The following is an 18,338-nucleotide window of genomic DNA, read 5'->3' on the forward strand; positions in this document are numbered from 1 at the left end:
GATTGTCCGGCACTCCCGAGTGAGATGACCCCAGTACCTCAGTTGAAAATGCAGAAATCACCGGTCTTCTGTGTCGCTCGCGCTGGGAGATGGAGACTGGAGCTGTTCCTATTCGGCCATCTTGCTCCGCCTCTGGTTTCTTATGAAAGTCTCTGTATTCAACTGGGAAATGGCAAGCCTTTTTTGGGACCCCTTTCTGTGGCAGAGAGCTTTCTTTCTCTCTTTCACTTGTTAAACTTGCAGTGGCATGATCTCGGCTCACTGCAACATCCACCTCCTGGGTTCAAGTGATTCTTCTGCCCCAGCCTTCCAAGTAGCTGGGATTACAGGTGCATGCCACCACGCCTAGCTAATTTTTTGTGTTTTTGGTAGACACAGGTTTTCACCATGTTGCTCAGGTTTGTCTCCAACTCCCAGCCTCAAGCAATCTACCCACCTCGGCCTCCCAAAGTGCTGGAATTACAGGCATGAGCAACCACACCTGGCCAGTTTTTAAATGTTAACCATCTTATTTATTTACTTATTTTAAAATGCATCATAAACTATTTATTTCAGTGAATGGAAGAGTTTGACAGCAACACACCTTTGAAAGCAAACATTGAGAATATGTTATCAGAGCATGTTTCTTTCTCCATTGAATGGTCACCATTTTACTGGGTATTCAGTAGTATCTCCTTGTGGTTTAGCATTTACCTAATGACTAATGATATTGAAAAATCTTGCTGGGTGTGGTGGCTCACACCTGTAATCCCAGCACTTTGGGAGGCTGAGGTGGGTGGATCACGAGGTCAAGAGATCGAGACCATCTTGACCAACATGGTGAAAACTCTGTCTCTACTAAAAATACAAAAATTAGCTGGGTGTGGTGGCGCACACCTGTAGTCCCAGCTACTTGGAAGGCTGAGGCAGGAGAATTGCTTGAACCTGGGAGGCAGAGGTTGCAGTGAGCTGAGATCACACCACTGCATTCCAGCCTGGGCGACAGAGAGAGACTCCATCTCCAAGAGAAAAATCTTTTCATGTACTTATTTACTACTCATATGGTGAATATTTTGGGCATTAAAAAAAATTTGAGGTTGTGTGCGGTGTCTCATGCCTTTGGTCCCAGCACTTTGGCAGGCCTAGAGGAGTGGATCACTTGAGATCAGGAGTTTGAGACCAGCCTGGCCAATATGGCAAAACGCCATCTCCACTAAAAATACAAAAATTAGGTGTGGTGGTGTACACCTGTAATCCCAGCTGGTCAGGAGGCTGAGTCATGAGAATCACTTGAACCTGGGAGGTGGAGGTTGCAGTGAGCAGAAATGGCGCCAGTGCACTCCAGCCTGGGAGGCAGAGTGAGACTGTGTCTCAAAATAAAATAAGGCCAGGCGCAGTGGCTTACGCCTGTAATCCCAGCACTTTGGGAGGCCAAGGTGGGCGGATCACTTGAGGTCAGGAGTTCAAGACCAGCCTGGCCAACATGGTGAAACTCCGTCTCTACTAAAAATACAAAAATTAGCTGGGCACGGTGGCAGGTGCTGTAATCCCAGCTACTGGGAAGGCTGAGACGGCAGAATCACTTGAATCTGGGAGGTGAAGGTTGCAGTGAGCCAAGATCGCACCACTGCTGTCCAGCCTGGGCAACAGAATAAGACTTTTTCTCAAAAATAAATAAATAAATAATTTAAAATATAAACATTTATTAATTTTTTTTAAAAAATTGAGGGGATGGCAGGGGTAGTGCCTCATGCTTGTAACCCCAGCACTTTGGAGGCTGAGGTGGGCGGATCACTTGAGTCCAGGAGTTGCCAGCCTGGGCATCATGGCGAAATGCCATCTCTGTGAAAAATAGAAAAACTAACCTGGCATGGTGGTGTGTCCCTGTAATTCCAGCTACTTAGGAGGCTGAGGTGGGAGAATTGCTTGAGCCAGGAGACAGAGGTTGCAGTGAGCTGAGATTGCACCACTGCACTCCAACCTGGGCAACAGAGTGAGACTCTGTCTCAAAAAAAAAAAAAAAAGAAAAAAGAATGAGCTGTTTGTCTTATTTTTGAGTTGTAAGAATTCTTTATATATTTAAGATACAAGTCCTTTGTCAGATATATGTTTTGAAAATATTTTTTCCCCAGTGTATAGCTTGACTTTTGATCCTTTTAATTTTTTTTTTTTTTTTAGACTGAGTCTCACTCTGTTGCCCAGGCTGGAGTGCAGTGGCGTGATCTCAGCTGACTGCAACCTCTGCCCCCTGGGTTCAAGTGATTCTCCTGCCTCAGCCTCCCAAGTAGCTGGGATTACATGTGCCTGCCACCAAACCTTGCTAATTATTTTTTGCATTGTTAGTAGACACAGGGTTTCACCATCTTGGCTAGGCTGGTCTTGAACTCCTGACCTTGTGATTCACCTGCCTCGGCTTCCCAAAGTGCTAGGATTACAGGCGTGAGCCACTGTACTCAGTCCAGCAGTTTTTTTTTTTTTTATTTTTTAGATGGAGTCTCACTCTGTCACCAGGCTGGAATGCAGTGACACAATCTTGGCTCACTACAACTTCCACCTCCCTGGTTTAAGCGATTCTCCTGCCTCAGCCTCCCGAGTACTGGGACTACAGGCGCGCGTCACCAAGCCCAGTTAATTTTCGTATTTTTAGTAGAGACAGGGTTTCACCATGTTAGCCAGGATGGTCTCAATCTCCTGACCTCATGATCCACCCAACTCAGCCTCCCAAAGTGCTGGGATTACAGGTGTGAGCCACCACGCCTAAAAAAAAAAAAAAATTATTTAATTATTTATTTTATATAGTGATAGGGTCTTGCTATGTTGGCTAGGCTAGTCTTGAACTTCTGGCCTAATGCAATCCTCCTGTCTTGGCCTCCCAAAGTGCTGGGATTACAGGCGTGAGCCACTGAATAAAAAGAATAAAAAAGCCAACTTTTTATTCTTTTAATATTGTTTTTTGAAAGCAAAGGTTTTAAATGTTAAAGTTTAATTCACTGATTTTTTTAATAGTTAATAGTTTTTATGTTCTACCTAAGAAATCTTTGCTTAGTCCAAAGTCCCAAAATTAAAAAAAAATTTTTTGCAAGTTTTATAATTTTATTTCTTAGAGGTCTGTGGCCCATTTTTATTAATATTTGTGAATGGTATGAGGTAGGGGTCAACATTCTTTTTTCATGCATATGGATATTCGATTATTCCAACAGTATATATTTTTTTCACAAAGACTACTATCTACTACTTGCTCAGTGTTAAGCTGTACTTCTTAAAATTTGTGTTTCAAACATACAATAACTCTTTTACGCACCCCTTCTTTTAGGAAACTGGAAACACTGAACTCCAGGGAAGTGGGGACCAACTGTAGGAATTTGTGTGATTTTCTATGCCTATTTTCTATCAGTTGACATATACTCAATATATCACCTCATCAGAAGCAAGTTCAACTGACAATCTCCCATTTTCCGGGTCAAAAATTGTATTAAGAACTTTGCTAAGCACTTAACTTTGAGGGTATAAAGATAAAATCAAGCCATAAGCATTTAGGAAGTCAACAAATCCATGATGGAACAAAGAGTACAGAAACTTTCTACCCATAGGCTCAGATGATGCACATATACCACAAACACAGGATGAAAATCCCCACATTTCTTGTGGCTGAAATCAGTGTGTAGAAAACTTAATTTTGTATCCCTAAGGAATGTTTAACTGCATTGGTCAATGTTTGTCAGGCTGTGGGAACACTTCTCTCCTACTTCTGCTAGTTCCTTACTTGTCAGAGAATCACCTCTAACGTAACTCACCCTGCATCTATCCAGGCTGTCACCCATCTCTTTGGGAGGTGGAGTAACTTATTTGATGGATTCAGAACATGCATAGGGATGAGCACTATAGTTTATTTGGGCTCTTAAACTCCAAAGGTCCAGACAAAATAGAATGCTAAAGATTGGTTTAATAAATGTTTTAGTATTTAGTTGTAAGACATGTCTTCTCCAAGTCCACAAAGCATGAAATAGGCTTAAGGTACAGTCACAGATTTTTGTTTCTACATAATAACTTCCTATTAAAAGAATCAGGCAGCTCAAAATGGCTATTGAATTTGGATATTTAGAACTAGGACTAGCAACTTGTTAAAGAATAGTTCTATTCTATTTTGAAGCAGAATTTATATTAAAAGACCTGTTGAGGTTTATTTTAGGTCTATGAATTTATTGATAAATAGTGTTTTTCAGCAAATGACCAATACTTAAAATAAACAAGCTTAAACTCTTATGATGCGATATCTTTACACCTCCTGAATGTGCTTTTTCCTTGTTGATATCAAAACCAAATGATGAGTTTAATGGTTCTTTGCATTGAAACCAAGTATTAGTTCTCATGATTCGGGTAATATTCTTTGTCTTAATGTCATATTCAAATTGCTTTGATCCACGGCTGAAATAGAAGAATCCTAGAGACAGAGAATCAGGATTAGTTATCTTTCATAACTATATAATACTTCCATACTTTTAAATTTTATAAAAGTAGAAAAAAATAACATTATGGAGAGCAAAGAAATTTGTGGAATCACATACATACATTTTAGCTCTCTACTGTCATGTGGGAAATCCTATTGGTTTTATTTCCCTAAGGAGGAAGTCAATGTTATAAAGTGTGAGTTTCAAGGGACTTTTTACCTTTCTAGCCAGACTGCGGTCTATGCCAGAGGTTCTCAAACTAGGCTTCAACAAAGTGTTTCAGTGAAGGGGAGAGGTCCCTGTGGACATGGCCTTGGTCTCTATATCCTTGTTTTCTTAGAGCTGTTCTACTTTGCTCTGTTTTAGGTTACGAGGTTCTGTGTTAGATTTCATTGTAGTAATAGATCGTGTCACTCAAAAATATTTCTAGACATCTGATTACTCCACGGTCTAGGTCATTGTCTTTGATGATAGAGTTGCTGGATTGTATGCATTACATTGCCTGAGGTTCTTTTAAAACTACAGGTTCCTAGGTATCACTCACAATTCTGCCTCAAATACTTTGTTTCACACACAAACCCCAAGCTATGTACATTAAGCTACATACATTAAAGTTTGAGAATCATTGTTCATGTGCTTACTTTGTACACTTTAGGGGATATCTTTACTTATCAATGATGAGTAAAATGGATTTGGTACTTTTTACATAGATTTGAGATAGTATAACAGAGAGTATAATTCAGGATTTATGAATTCAGTTTGTGATAATGCTTGTGGGGTTAATGTTTATTATTGTATATACTTAAGAGTAGTAAAATTGCATTAAAATAGAAGCATTTAAGTTTTTGTGCTGTCTTTTTTCGCAGTCAACACAGTCTCACAGGTATCCCAATCAGTGAGGCATTCATGCTTACCTTTGTACTGGAAAGCAGCATCAACACGGATACTGATTCCAGGAAAGTGTTTTACCACCCTCTGCGGGAACCCTTTGTCCATGGTTTGGGTCATTTCATCAAACCTGCATACAAGGATATGAAAGGATACCAGAGGATCTTTGGTTTGGGGAGCTTAATTTGTCTGCTGTGCAACTTAGAGTCAAGCAGGGATGTGGGGAATACATAGGCCTAGTAGAGGAAAACTAATTGGATCTATAGTAAAAATATAATAAAGATTATGTTTGGTTGAATCACTTATAGAATCTTCCAAACAAGAAATGATCAGGGAAAAAGGCCACAGCATTTGTTAGATTGATGCTATTCAGAGAAATTGTTACATCAGATTGAAGGCTGAGCTTGGAGCGTTCAAAAATTTTCACTAGATGTGTTTGTGTCATTGGCAATTTGGTTGGGGTCATCAACTTTTTATTTTATCTTATCTTTATTTTTTAAGTTGAAGGAAAGTCATTAGACTTATTGAAATCTCTTTTGGCTTGATAAATGTTATTCTCTGCCTTCATTATTCACTTTAAGAAGACTATGGGCTGGGCGTGGCGACCCATGTCTGTAATCCCAGCACTTTGAGAGGCCAAAGCGGGTGGATCACTTGAGCCCAGGAGTTCAAGACCAGACTGAGAATCATGGTGAAACCCCATCTCTACAAAAAGTACAAAAATTAGCCAGGTGTGGTGGCACATGCCTGTAGTCCCAGTTACTTGGGGGATGCTGAGGCAGGAGGATCGCTTGAATGCGGGAGGTTGAGGCTGCAGGGAGCAGAGATTGCAGCAGTGCACTCTAGCCTGGGAGACAGAGCAAGAATCCATCTCAAAAATAATAATAATAATAATAAATAGAAAGTATTATGGATTCATTTTATTTTTGTCTGTGTCAAAGTGATGCTATTGTGAATATTTTTCTCCATAATAAAACAAAGGATCAATCGTCTATAAACTTACCTCCAGCACCAAATACCCACAAAGAAGTAGGTTTTTCTTGTGGTCTTATCACAGACGGCTGCATCTACTTTCTTCACACGTCCTGGAAAACCTAATGTATGGATGGATTTGGGATAATCTGGCAAGATAGCATATCCTCTGATCATCCAGAAGTTTTCATCTGTTAAGAGAGAGAGTGATTGCTTAGAGATTTAATAATCTTATGCCCACATTCATTCTTACCACTTTCTTTAGCTGCTCATATTATTTATATTACACAAATAATACATACCAGTAAAAGTCAATAGTGTGCAGACCTTTGTCAATTGGTTTCATTGTATTGATTGCTTTTAATTGGCTAACTCTGTCAAAACAACCAAGTAAGCAATGCATATATGTATTAAAACAACATGTTGTACCCCATAAATATGTACAATTATTAAGTGTCAATTGAAATTTTTAAAATGAATTATGTTTCAACAAGTTCTGCTAAGTTTTAGCCTCCAAGTGCTCTCAAAGGCTAGTAATCTGATAACATCATATAAAAAGTGGGGTTGCTAGGTTAAACATAAACTGTCAGTTAAATTTGAATTTCAAGTGAACAAATGACTAACTTTGGGTATAAATAAATACAAAATATTTTAATACACCAAAAAGTTATTTGTTGTTTATCTGAAATTTATAGTGTCCTATATTTTTATTTGCCAAATCTGGCAATCTTAGTAGAAAGTGAACATTAAAGAGAGATTAATTGCCTTTATTTGGCAGAAAAAGAGACTTTTTTAGTTCTTATCACACAGGTTTATTTTAGTCCCTGTGCAACTAGGATTGTGTTTATCTTCACAGCCACAGAGAATCCTGGTTTGTTATATTCTTTATGACAGGAACCTAAGATGAGGGCAAAAGCCCTGCGCATTGGTTCAGACAGGAAGATTTTATTTCTTACACCAAAATACCCACTGGTTAGTTCAGGCAGCCAGAGGGAGAAGAGGAATCAGGATGGGCAAGGTTACCTTTGAAAACCAGAATCTTATCTCTGGGGTTCTCATATGCAGCTTGCAGATCAGCTGGCAGAGATGGCCAGAATGAAGCAATTAATTCAAACTCAACATCCGTGATATCATAATAGATCCTCCATAGGTGCCTGTGTTAAACAAAAAACACTTTACATATGCAGCCTTTTTCCATGTCAATGAAAACTTCGCAGTCTTAGGCTTGTCTTTTGTCTAATTGGTTGGTATCTTCGTCAAATAACTGAGATAATTAGCATAATTTTCCCCAGTAAATTTAGGTGGCTGTGAGTTCAGTTCAGTATGGGACTCCCAAATTCAGGACATGCCTTTGTGCCCACTCTCTTGGGTCCGTAGAGTGGCAAACTCTTCATGGAATTATTATTCTGAGTTCCGAGTGCTCAATGGTTTTGTTTTTGCCAAAGCAGCAACACCCAACATTTTAAGCCAACACCAAGCATTCCTAAGGAGAACTTTTTGAAGCAGATGCTTGCTGGAATGAAGAAATGTAATCATTGATGAGCCAAAACACTTCCTCAGTATTTCCCTTCTGGCTGCAAAATTCCCAGTCTATGAATGAGACGTTAAAAGTCCTTATATTCCATTTTCCTCCACATACACGCCACTCCTCTCTGACATTCATGATGGGTAGCCTCTCAGCCTCTGCTGATCAGAGAATGGTGGTGATAACATGGATCGTAACATGATATATTCATGGGTGAAAGGAGTCCAATTTCAAATATTCTTTCCTTTTGCCCCTATATCTTTGTCAGTGGTGTATGTCTTGATATTTTGCTATAAAAATATGGTCATGGTCTACATAACTGACACATCATGCTGCAAGTTAAGTTGAATAAATTTTAGTGAGAGAAGGGATTTCCTACTACAGCTAACACTTTATTGATGCAGCTTTAAGAAATGTTCAGTAAGGTGCTGACCCATATTTAACAACTAGCTCTCCAGGTGGGAAGAAGACATGACTTTAATCATTTGCTGATTTTCAGACGTAAATACTCCAACCATGGCCAGTTTCAAGCTGCCTATGTGATGTGAACTGGTTTGCAAAATTCCTGAAAATGTAACAATAGGCTCCTGTAATGCAGTGTAAGTTGGCTTCAGTAGGCCACTGGGATTGGTGGACTCTTCTGGCCAAGAAGTCACTGAAAGTAGACTCCATTTCCCCTTCTTATGCAATGGCAATTTTTAAAATTCCTTAAAGACTTTTAAAAATTTATCAAACAACTACAAGACACACGCATATGGTAAAGCATTCAAACAGTATGTTCAGTTATAAAATGAAGATAAAAGGCACACATTTTCACTAGCTCCATGACTACCTCTTTATCCTCAAATCCCTTGAAAAGAAAAATCTTCATAGGAAGTTGAGGTGTTTTGGGAAATGAGTTTACCTGCCTTTAAAGAACATTACTTCTCTGCGGAAAGTGGTGATAGCATCAAAAGTCAAGTCAGGGTCACAGGCATGGGGTATAGTGGGTTCCTTTGGCTTAGCAGGTACCTTAGGCAGACCTCCTTTGATGAGAAAAAAAATACCACAATGAATTAAGAGGGCATGAAGAAATATGCCTACACAAGGGTCTTACGTAAGTGGATATTTGCTTCATGATAATATTTCAGGAAGTGATTTTCTTAACTTCCTTTCTGAAAAGCTTCCTATTTAGTTCACATATATTGAGATTTATAATTTTGCTCACCATAGATGGATTGGATTCCATTGATATCATCCTGAGAAAGTGGGTATTTTCTGGGATCCAGGGAGACATAATTTGGGAACATCAAGGCTGTTTGATCACTGGAGTGAGAGAGCCCCAGTGCATGACCAAATTCATGAGCAGCCACAAGAAACAAGTTGAATCCTTGATAACAACAGGGAAAACACGAGCACATGACTTAATCAAAAAGAGAATGGTTGCATCTAAGATTTGAAAGTAACTAAGGGGAATGAAATAAAGGCTTGCTATACAGCAGATAATTCTCATATGTACCACCATTTATCTGGGAAATATTTCAATACTAATAAAGTCATGTGTTGCTTAATGATGGGGATATGTTCTGAGAAATGCATCATTGTGCAAACATTATAGGTGCACTACGACAAACCTGGATGGCACAGCGCACTACACACCAAGGTTACATGGTATAGCCTCTTGCTCCCAGGTTACAAACCTGTATTGCACATTACTGTACTGAATATTATAGGTACTCATAGCACAATGGTAAGCAATTATTTAGTGCAATGGGAAGTATTTGTCTATCTAAACATATCTGAACATGGAGAAGGTACAGTAAAAATATGGTATAAAAGATAAAAAGTAGTACAGATATGTAGGACACTTACCATGAATGGAGCTTGCAGGACTGGAAGTTGCTCTGGGTGAGTCAGTGATTGAGTGAGTGGTGAGTGAATGTGAAAGCCTAGGACATTATGTAGACTGTATAAACACTGGACACTTAAGCTACACCAAATTAAAAATTATCTTTTTCTTCAAGAATAACCTTTGCTTACCGTAACTTTTTTATTTTGTAATTTTTTTTTTGAGGCAGGGTCTTGCTCTGTTGCCCAGGCTGGAGTGGTGTGATCACAGCTCACTGCAGCCTCAAACTCCTAGGCTCGGGCAATCCTCCTGCCTCAGCCTCCTGAGCAGCTGGGACTACAGGTGCATGCCACCATGTCCAGCTAATTTTCTTATTTGTTTTTGTAGAGATGGGGGTCTCACTGTGTTGCCCAGGCTGATCTTGAACTCCTGGGCTAAAGCAATCCTCCAGCTTGGTCTTTCAGAGTGCTGGGATTACAGGTGTGAGCCACCACGCCTGGCCTAAACTTTTAAATTTTTAAAATTTTGGACTTTTTTGTGACTTAGCTTAAAACACAAACTTGTTGTACAGCTGTTCAAAAATATTTCCTTCCTTCAATCAGGATCATCTGTGTTACTGTCTTCCACCTCCACATCTTGTCCCACTGGAAAGTCTTCAGGGACAATAACATGCATGGAGCTGTTACCTCCTATGGTAACAATGACTTCTCCTGGAAGCCCTCCTGAAGGGCCTACCTGAGGCTGTTTTACAGTTACCTGTTTTGTCTTCCTTCCTTCCTTCCTTCCTTCCTTCCTTCCTTCCTTCCTTCCTTCCTTCCTTCCTTCCTTCCTTCCTTCCTTCCTCCCTCCCTCCCTCCCTCCCTCCCTCCCTCCCTCCTTTCTTTCTTTCTTTCTTTCTTTCTTTCTTTCTTTCTTTCTTTCTTTCTTTCTTTCTTTCTTTCTTTCTTTCTTTCTCTCTCTCTTTTTTTTTTGTTAACAAGTAGGAGTATATTCTAAAATAACCATAAAAGGTATAGTACATTAAATACATAAACCAGTAACATGATTGTTTAATATCAAGTATTATGTACTTCACACAATTGTATGTGCTGAACTTTTATATGACTGGCAGTACGGTAGGTTTGTTTATATCAGCATCACCACAAACATGTGAGTAATGTGTTGTGCTATGACATCACTAGGTGATAGGAAATTTTCAGCTCCATCATAATCGAATGGGACTACTGTCATATACATAGTCCATAGTTGACTGAAATATGATTAAATGGCACATGACTTTAATTGGTATTAGTCACATCATGGAAAAATATAGCCTAGGATAAGCAAATGGCTTGAAACTGGTGTCTCAGAAATGGATAATATTTTTTAAAAAATAGAAGTCACCAGTTTGGGGTTGTTGCTAGACTATACTATATGTGATCATGTTGCTCCTACTTTTATTCTTCAGAGGTTCTGTTTTGGCTATAGGATAAAGTCCACACACCTTCACATGACCCTTCACAGTCTAGTCCCTGCCTTTTTTCAGCCTCATATTTTATTTTCGTATTCCGCGAGCTAACTATATTAAATCACTGGCATTTTTCTTCTGTGCCAGGTTCTTTCTAATCTCTATGTCTTCATACCTTCATCTCTTTGCTAAGAATATATCTCTTCTGCTTTCTCTTGGCTTAACTACCCTATTTAATCCCCAGGACTTCCCTCTAAAGTCATTTCCTTCATGTAACCCTTATCCCTCCAGCTCTTATCCAGGTTGAGTTAAATGCACGGCTCCGGCTTCCGCAGACTCAGCATCTGATTCTGTCATAGCCCGTAAGGACTGCATTGTTTATTTCTGTCACCCTGGGTACAGGAACCATGTCTTAATTATCTTTTACACCTAGAGACTGTGACTGCTTAATAATGATGAGTGGATGTCCAGGTGTTGTCTGAATGAAAAAATGGTTAGATGTGCTTCCTAGACATGACCATAGTGCCCTTTCCAGAAGTCTTACCAGGCATGTTAGAATTGCCTTTGTCTTTGTCCACCTCTCCCACTAGTCTGTAAGGCTCTAAGTATAGGAGACCGCCCCCTTGGTCCTGGCATGGTGGTTCACTCCTCTAATCCCAGCACTTTGGGAGGCCAAGGTGGGTGGATACCTTGAGCTCAGGAGTTCATGAGCAGCCTGGGCAAAAAGGAGAAATCCCGTCTCTATTAAAGAAAAAAAAAAGTAGCTCGGTAAGGTGACCTGTGCCTGTGGTCCCAGCTATTTGGGAGGCTGAGGTAAGGAGAATTGCTTGAGTCTGAGAGGCATAGGTTGCAGTGAGCCAAGATTGTGCCACTGCACTCCAGCCTGGGCGACAGAGTGAGACCTGGTCTCAAAAACTAAATAAATAATAAATAAATGATAAATAAATAAATAAATAAAACAAAAAAATAAAAAAAGTCCATCCCTGGATTTCCAACTAAGTGTATGGAGCCTAAGGGAAGCCTCAGCTTCCCTGATGGAAACTTGCCAAGTGATGTTTGCACTAAGCAAACATAAAAGGGCAAAGAATTATGTCATGGTCTTTGACACTTCTCTGCTCTTGTCTTTGCTGCTGCCCCTTGCCTGGCTGGCTATGTCACTGTGTGTGCTTTTGGACAAGGAACTGGAAAAATTAATATTGGGAAAAATAATTCAAACTCGGGTTTTCTAAATGAAGTCCAGACCTTTATTCTGGCTTTCAAGACCCTCTGCAATCTGAATCCTATTTGCCATTTCAGCCTTGCCTTCTACAATTCTATTCCTTATGTTGGATTGAGCTATTCTGTTCAGAACACTCCTATTCACCTTCTTTACCCTACTTTGTCTTCTTAGTTCCTACTGGGCCTCCAGTTCTCAGGTTTGACATAGCTTCCTCTGCTGACCTGTGGGTCTGGATTGGAATTTCTTCTGTGTGGACCTATTACATTGCCATAGTTTCCTTTATCTCAGTACTGATACTGCTGATTTTAGTTGCCATTTAATTGTCTGCATGTCCCTTAGACTGTAAACCCCTGGAGGGCAGCTTCTGTGTCTTATATACTAGCGTGTATTTCATTTCTATGAGAGAGCTTGAGTCATAGTGGATGTTCAATAAATGATCGTCAAGTGACTTTATTTACCAATGATTTGTAGAGTATTTCTCATGTGCCAACACTGTTATTGGCCATATGACACTGTAGGAAAAAGATGACAAAAGTCTCTGTCTCCTGGAGACGTGACTAAATAGATAAATTTGTGCATTATACATTCATAACTTTGTAAACATTTTTTTCTTATGTCTAGAATGCAATTCCACCCTAGTTATCATTATCATCATCAGTACTAATAATTGTCAACAGAATCTTTAATGTCAAGCATTTCTGAGTGTTCACTATGGACAACTGCTCTGAAAGGTGTTTTCACCTTTACTAACCTAGTTAGGGCACGGGTAATTTATTTCACCCTCCTAAAAGAAGAGCATTATTATTATTTTACACGCAAAGAAATAGAGAGTAAGAAAATTACTTGACTTGCCCCAGGTCCCTCAGCTGGTAAATGGGAAGCTCTTAAAGGAACCAGTGTCTGCCAAGCTACAAACTGTTGCTTTTTCTTCTTCTCAACACTGCATCTGTAGCAGTCTGCAAGGCCTGTTCAGTTGTTTGGTACACACGTGTCTGCCACACACACCCTCACAATAGGCTTGGCACTGGCTTTGCTTTGAGAGACTCTCAGGAAAATCAAAATCTCTGTATGTACTTAAAGTCCTCTGACATCCCCATGCAATGACCCCGAGGAAGCAGCCTAATGGCATCATTGGCAGATGCTGTGTCTGTTGCTCTTAAGCAAGTTACAACAAGACTTTTCCACCCTTTCATAGAACAGAGCCTCCAAATTGCAATGAAAGAGGTGATCATATAGGCTATTGCTGAATTTCCTATTTTTAAAAATTACAATTTTATTGGAGATTATGTTTGCTTGATGTTTTTTGTTTCCATTGGAGAACAAGAAGATATTTTCCCCTTTAATGTCAATGAACTAAGAGTTATACAATTGGATCACAGAGGGCCCACAATTTCTACTCTGAGTGAATGTAGTAAAGTAGTCAGAAGACAATCCTTTTTGGAACTGCTGCCTGGTTGCCCATCCAGAACTTGGTTGAGGACTGTATTTATCTCCCGTCTTGCTCAAACAAGCCTTACCAATGTGGAACCCAGATACATTGGACTTAAAAAAAAAAATAACTTACCCCACACATCCCCCTTGGCAGAGGGCTTAAAGCAGTATGGGTAAGAGTAACTGCTACTTAGTATTGGATTTAAGAGACAAAAGGATAGTGAAATCTTTGATCTCTGCCTCTAGATATGAAAGTAAAGCCTGGCTGAGCAAGGGGAATCATTCTGATTTTGGCAAGTGCTAGGATATTTCCTGTAACTGTTTGATGAAACATATCCGCAGTGTCTTCAGACTAGTACCAAAAAAATACTGAAACATGTCTCAGCAGAAGATACACAACAAACTTGGTTCATTCCTTTCCTCTCTTGCTTGGGTGACAATGTTATCTTACCTCCTTCAATTTCTTGTTTGCTTGTGATGCTACGTCATGTGGCAATAGCAGCAACCAATCCCGGATTTTGCATGCTGCTGCCTGAACCTCAGCCAGTACTGACTTTTGCTCTTTTCACTGGCACTTGGAAGAACACTAGCATCACCTGTTCTGACTGAGCAGTGAGTGGCCATGGACCATTTTGTGTCACAGGCTTTCAGTTTCACAGAAAGTACAAAGCTGACCTAGACCGATTATCTGGAGATACATGCTCAGGAATGATCTGTATCCTTGTATACTATCCATCAGGACCACTACAATCTGTGCTTTCCTGTAACTCTGGAAGCTAGACACCAGACCCAAGGTGACTATTGCCAATGACAGAAAAAAAGAATGGGGGGGCCCGAAAATCTACTGAGCTTGCTTTTTTGTTTGAGGCATACACTGCTACCTGTTAATATAGTATAGTTTGATATTTTTGTCAGAACAGTAGTAAAACACCTCGAATGCTAGGCAGGCCCATTGAGAAAAATAAACTTACTTGGTTTGAAGAAATAAGCCAAATATAAGAATTAAGGTCTGATTCCTTTGTAGCTGGGCAAGAGTTAGAAGAGGAAGTTCATGCTTTGAAATAGAGCCTCTATGGGCTATGAATCCATACACTGTCCTTTAATTGCTAACTCAAAATTACCACCTCCCTAGAGTCTTCTTTCAATCCTCAAGCGACAGATGACTTCTACCACTGGTACAACACAAAACATCTTCTGCCTTATATGGCAGGTGTGTGGGCTGGCCTTGTGTACCACACAGGATCATGAACCTCTGAAGGCTTACACTTTTCCAGTACAACTTTGGGGTCCATAGGGCACCTTGTATAGTTCTAGGCACACAGTGGCCCCTCGGACATTATGGGTGTATGGATGAATGTATGAATAATGAAGAATGCTCTGATCATAATAGAATTAGCAAATTTATGAGGGTGTATTGAACACTTCCATCAGTGTCATCTTGGAATATGGAAAATTGTGGGGACATTGGGAACTTTAGAGTTAAAAAGCGACTAGTTACAAAACTATTCTTTTCAGGGATTCTTCAGAATAATAAAATTTTGTTCATAAAGAAAATTAGACTCACCTGCTCCATCCTTGGTCCAGTTTTCATCCTCATCAAAATGAGTGTCACCACCCAGACCTGGACCAGGAGGAAAGGCATGGCCAAGCACTCCCAGGGGACCATCAAAATAGCGAGGACACCGACCATGGACTGAGACACAATTTATGGGAGGAAAAAAGATCAGTTTCCTCAAATCTCCAGAGATGAAAATAGCTTTGCTCTCTGTTGAAAACCTTACCTCGAGTCCTGAAGGCAATCATGATGTCTGCAATCCCCTTTGAAATCTTGGTGAATTGTAGTGGAGTAACTTTGCTCCATACTTCTAAACCTTCTTGGATAGCCTCATCCACAGCAGTTCGTGCCATATCTGGAGTATAGTTTATTATTCTTAAAAATTAACAAAAATATGTCAATTTCTGGTTTATTCATGCATGAATATACACATATAACTACAAAAAACATTTCTAGCTTATCAATAATGTGCTGCAGTAACTTTGGTGTGGTGCAATTATCTTATAGTTGCATAGCACTTTATTTAAATGAAATACTGTTACATATACTGTACAATTAAATTCCTTTATCTTCCCTATGAATCAGTAGGATTGTAACACTTCAACAAAGGAGGCTCAAAGAGGTTAAATGACTTCCCTAAGATCACATCCCTAGACAGCATTAATCTCATGTACGTGTTGGCTTGTATATGAAAGTATTATAAAGACATTCTTAAAAAGAATTGAGAATCATTTTTTTGAATGGCTTTTGGAAATTAGTCTTGTGCATGTATCATATATTAAGAATCTTTTTTTTTTTTTTTTGAGACAGAGTCTCACTCTATCCCCCAGGCTGGAGTGCAGTGGCATGACCTCGGCTCACTGCAACCTCTGCCTCCCAGGTTCAAGTGATTCTCTTACCTCAGCCTCCTGAGTAGCTGGGACTATAGGTGAATGCTACCACGCCCGGCTAATTTTTGTATTTTTTAGTAGAGATGGGGTTTTGCCATGTTGGCCAGGCTGGTCTCAAACTCCTGACCTCAGGTGATCTGTTTGCCTCAGCCTCCCAAAGTGCTGGGATTACAGGCATGAGCCACTGCACCCAGTCCGTATATGAAGAATCTTACATGAGAACTACAAGAATTGCTCAGGAAAAGATCTTTCTCTTGTTTATGTTCCCTATCTTGCTAAACTCATTTTTATCCCAAGTCCTAGCACTCAGTAAGATGAAAGAAGAACTATCGGAAAGGCTCTAGAGTGGTGGTCAAGGTGACTGCCTCTGTCTCAGATCAAGGGCATACCTCCTCCTCTTCCTGCCAATGAGCCAGCCAGCCCCCTTTTCCTTGAGATGTCTGAGGGAAACACCTTACTTTGCTCTGGGGGGCTCATCTGAGATTTGGCAACTGTCTCTCTCACACACACATGTCTCTGACATAAACTGGTTGTGTTCCAGGATCTCCCCATTTTCTCTTGAGCACCCTTCATCCATGCTGTCAAGTATCTGCAGTCAGATGATAGCATTTGTTCAGAGCTTATATGATGGTGGCAGAGGCTAGAGATGAGAGCATGTCTACTGGAGCCAGTAAGAGCTGTGTAATCTCAGCCATGGTAAATAAACTTTTGTTTCAGTTTCTCTGTATTTAAGGTGGCGGTAGCAGCAGAGCCTATAGCACAGGTTTTTTGGGAAGATACCGTAAATGGAGCATATGATGTGCTGTGCACACAGGAAGTGCTCGGTCAAATGAATGAATATTATTCTGTTCCTTGGAAATTATCTTTATGTTCCTTTGGATTAGGTGGAAATAAGCTGACAGAAGCATTACCTGTAGGTGAGGTTGTATTTTCTCCACCCAGGGAGGGTGTAGCCATACTGGCCCACATCAGGCACCCCACACCTGGGTGTCTTCATGATCTCAAGGGTGTTTGAGTCCAGTTTTCCAGTCACTGTCAATCCAAAAAATGCTTGCATTTCCCGAATTTTGTCATCTATGAGACTCCTGTTCTTGCTTTGAACAAGATGATTCCCTTCTATTTCAAGAGAGTAGAACTGGTTGAGATATGCCTGACCAAAAAGATAAGAAGAAAAAAAAGAGGCACAGACTACAGGAGAGCAAATCTCCATCTCAGGATAAAGCAAAATTGCCTAAAATTTCTTTTGGCAATAGGAAGAGGGGGGGAAAAAAAAAGAAGTAATGAGAGAAAGAGAGGAGTGAAGGAGGAAAGAAGGACACAAAGAGGAAAATAACAAGTCACTCTGCTCTTTCAATTTCCAAGACTTGGTTGACTTACGAGTGCCCAGAATTAGCCAAAGCACATAGCTCATAAACCTCCGCAGAAGAGAATGAAGCTTCGTCTATCTGTTAAATGATGACATATCTTACATATTTTTGCTGTTACTTTCATTTTAGTGTTTCTTTGAAACAAATTCTAGAAGAAATAAGTGGTTATCCACTTTGCACATGTATTTGATTTAACTAAATAGAAAAAGTTAACTGAACTGATTTTTAGAGGGAATCTGTAAAGCAATGTATTATTTTCATACAAATAGGGATTAGAGCTCCAAATTGTAGACTGGGTCCACCTGGTAGTCTTGTAATGCTTCTATAGCGATCTCCATGCCTTGCAGGGCTCTCTCCTTTCTCCTCTCACTGAACATCCCTTCATTTGTGACCATTGCTAAAAGTTATAGCAGATATTTCCCCCTCCCTGGCCCAGCCCCCACCCCAACACAATTTCTTGATATCCTTAGAGCTAGACAAATTAAAACCAGCTCCTTCTCACAAAAAAAGTTCAGGACTCTTTTGCAGGAATGTGTTTTCTTTTTAAGTCCCAAGAGAATCAATAAAATAAGCTTTATATCAATAGTCATCAATATCATTTATTAAGACAGTACCTGAGCCAGTTGCGTGTTTTCTTCATTTTCCATCGTTCGGACTGTGGGAAATGCAGAAGAAAATGTTATAAAGAACAAAAATAGAAGCAGAAGGCACTTCATTCCTCTTTTTCTTCAGCTGAAGCCGGTTGTGTTAGCAGAGAATTTAGAAAATAGTAGTGAGACGTGGCATGAA

The 18,338-nt window shown here is 39.9% G+C and overlaps 1 protein-coding gene across 1 annotated transcript; it reads right to left on the reverse strand.

Moving 5' to 3' along the window:
• Positions 1-4,097: 4,097 nt before the first annotated feature.
• On the reverse strand, positions 4,098-18,338 carry MMP27 (matrix metallopeptidase 27). Its single transcript, XM_023208013.1, has 10 exons — positions 18,164-18,338; positions 17,094-17,332; positions 15,519-15,667; positions 15,302-15,430; positions 9,020-9,181; positions 8,717-8,837; positions 7,311-7,441; positions 6,319-6,478; positions 5,342-5,445; positions 4,098-4,420 (listed from the first exon to the last, which is right to left on the reverse strand). Exons 1-10 carry the CDS (start codon positions 18,263-18,265, stop codon positions 4,179-4,181), a joined length of 1,539 nt encoding a protein of 512 aa, XP_023063781.1. The 5' UTR covers positions 18,266-18,338; the 3' UTR covers positions 4,098-4,178.

Source organism: Piliocolobus tephrosceles, chromosome 13, assembly GCF_002776525.5.
Source record: "Piliocolobus tephrosceles isolate RC106 chromosome 13, ASM277652v3, whole genome shotgun sequence".
Lineage (NCBI taxonomy): Eukaryota > Metazoa > Chordata > Mammalia > Primates > Cercopithecidae > Piliocolobus > Piliocolobus tephrosceles.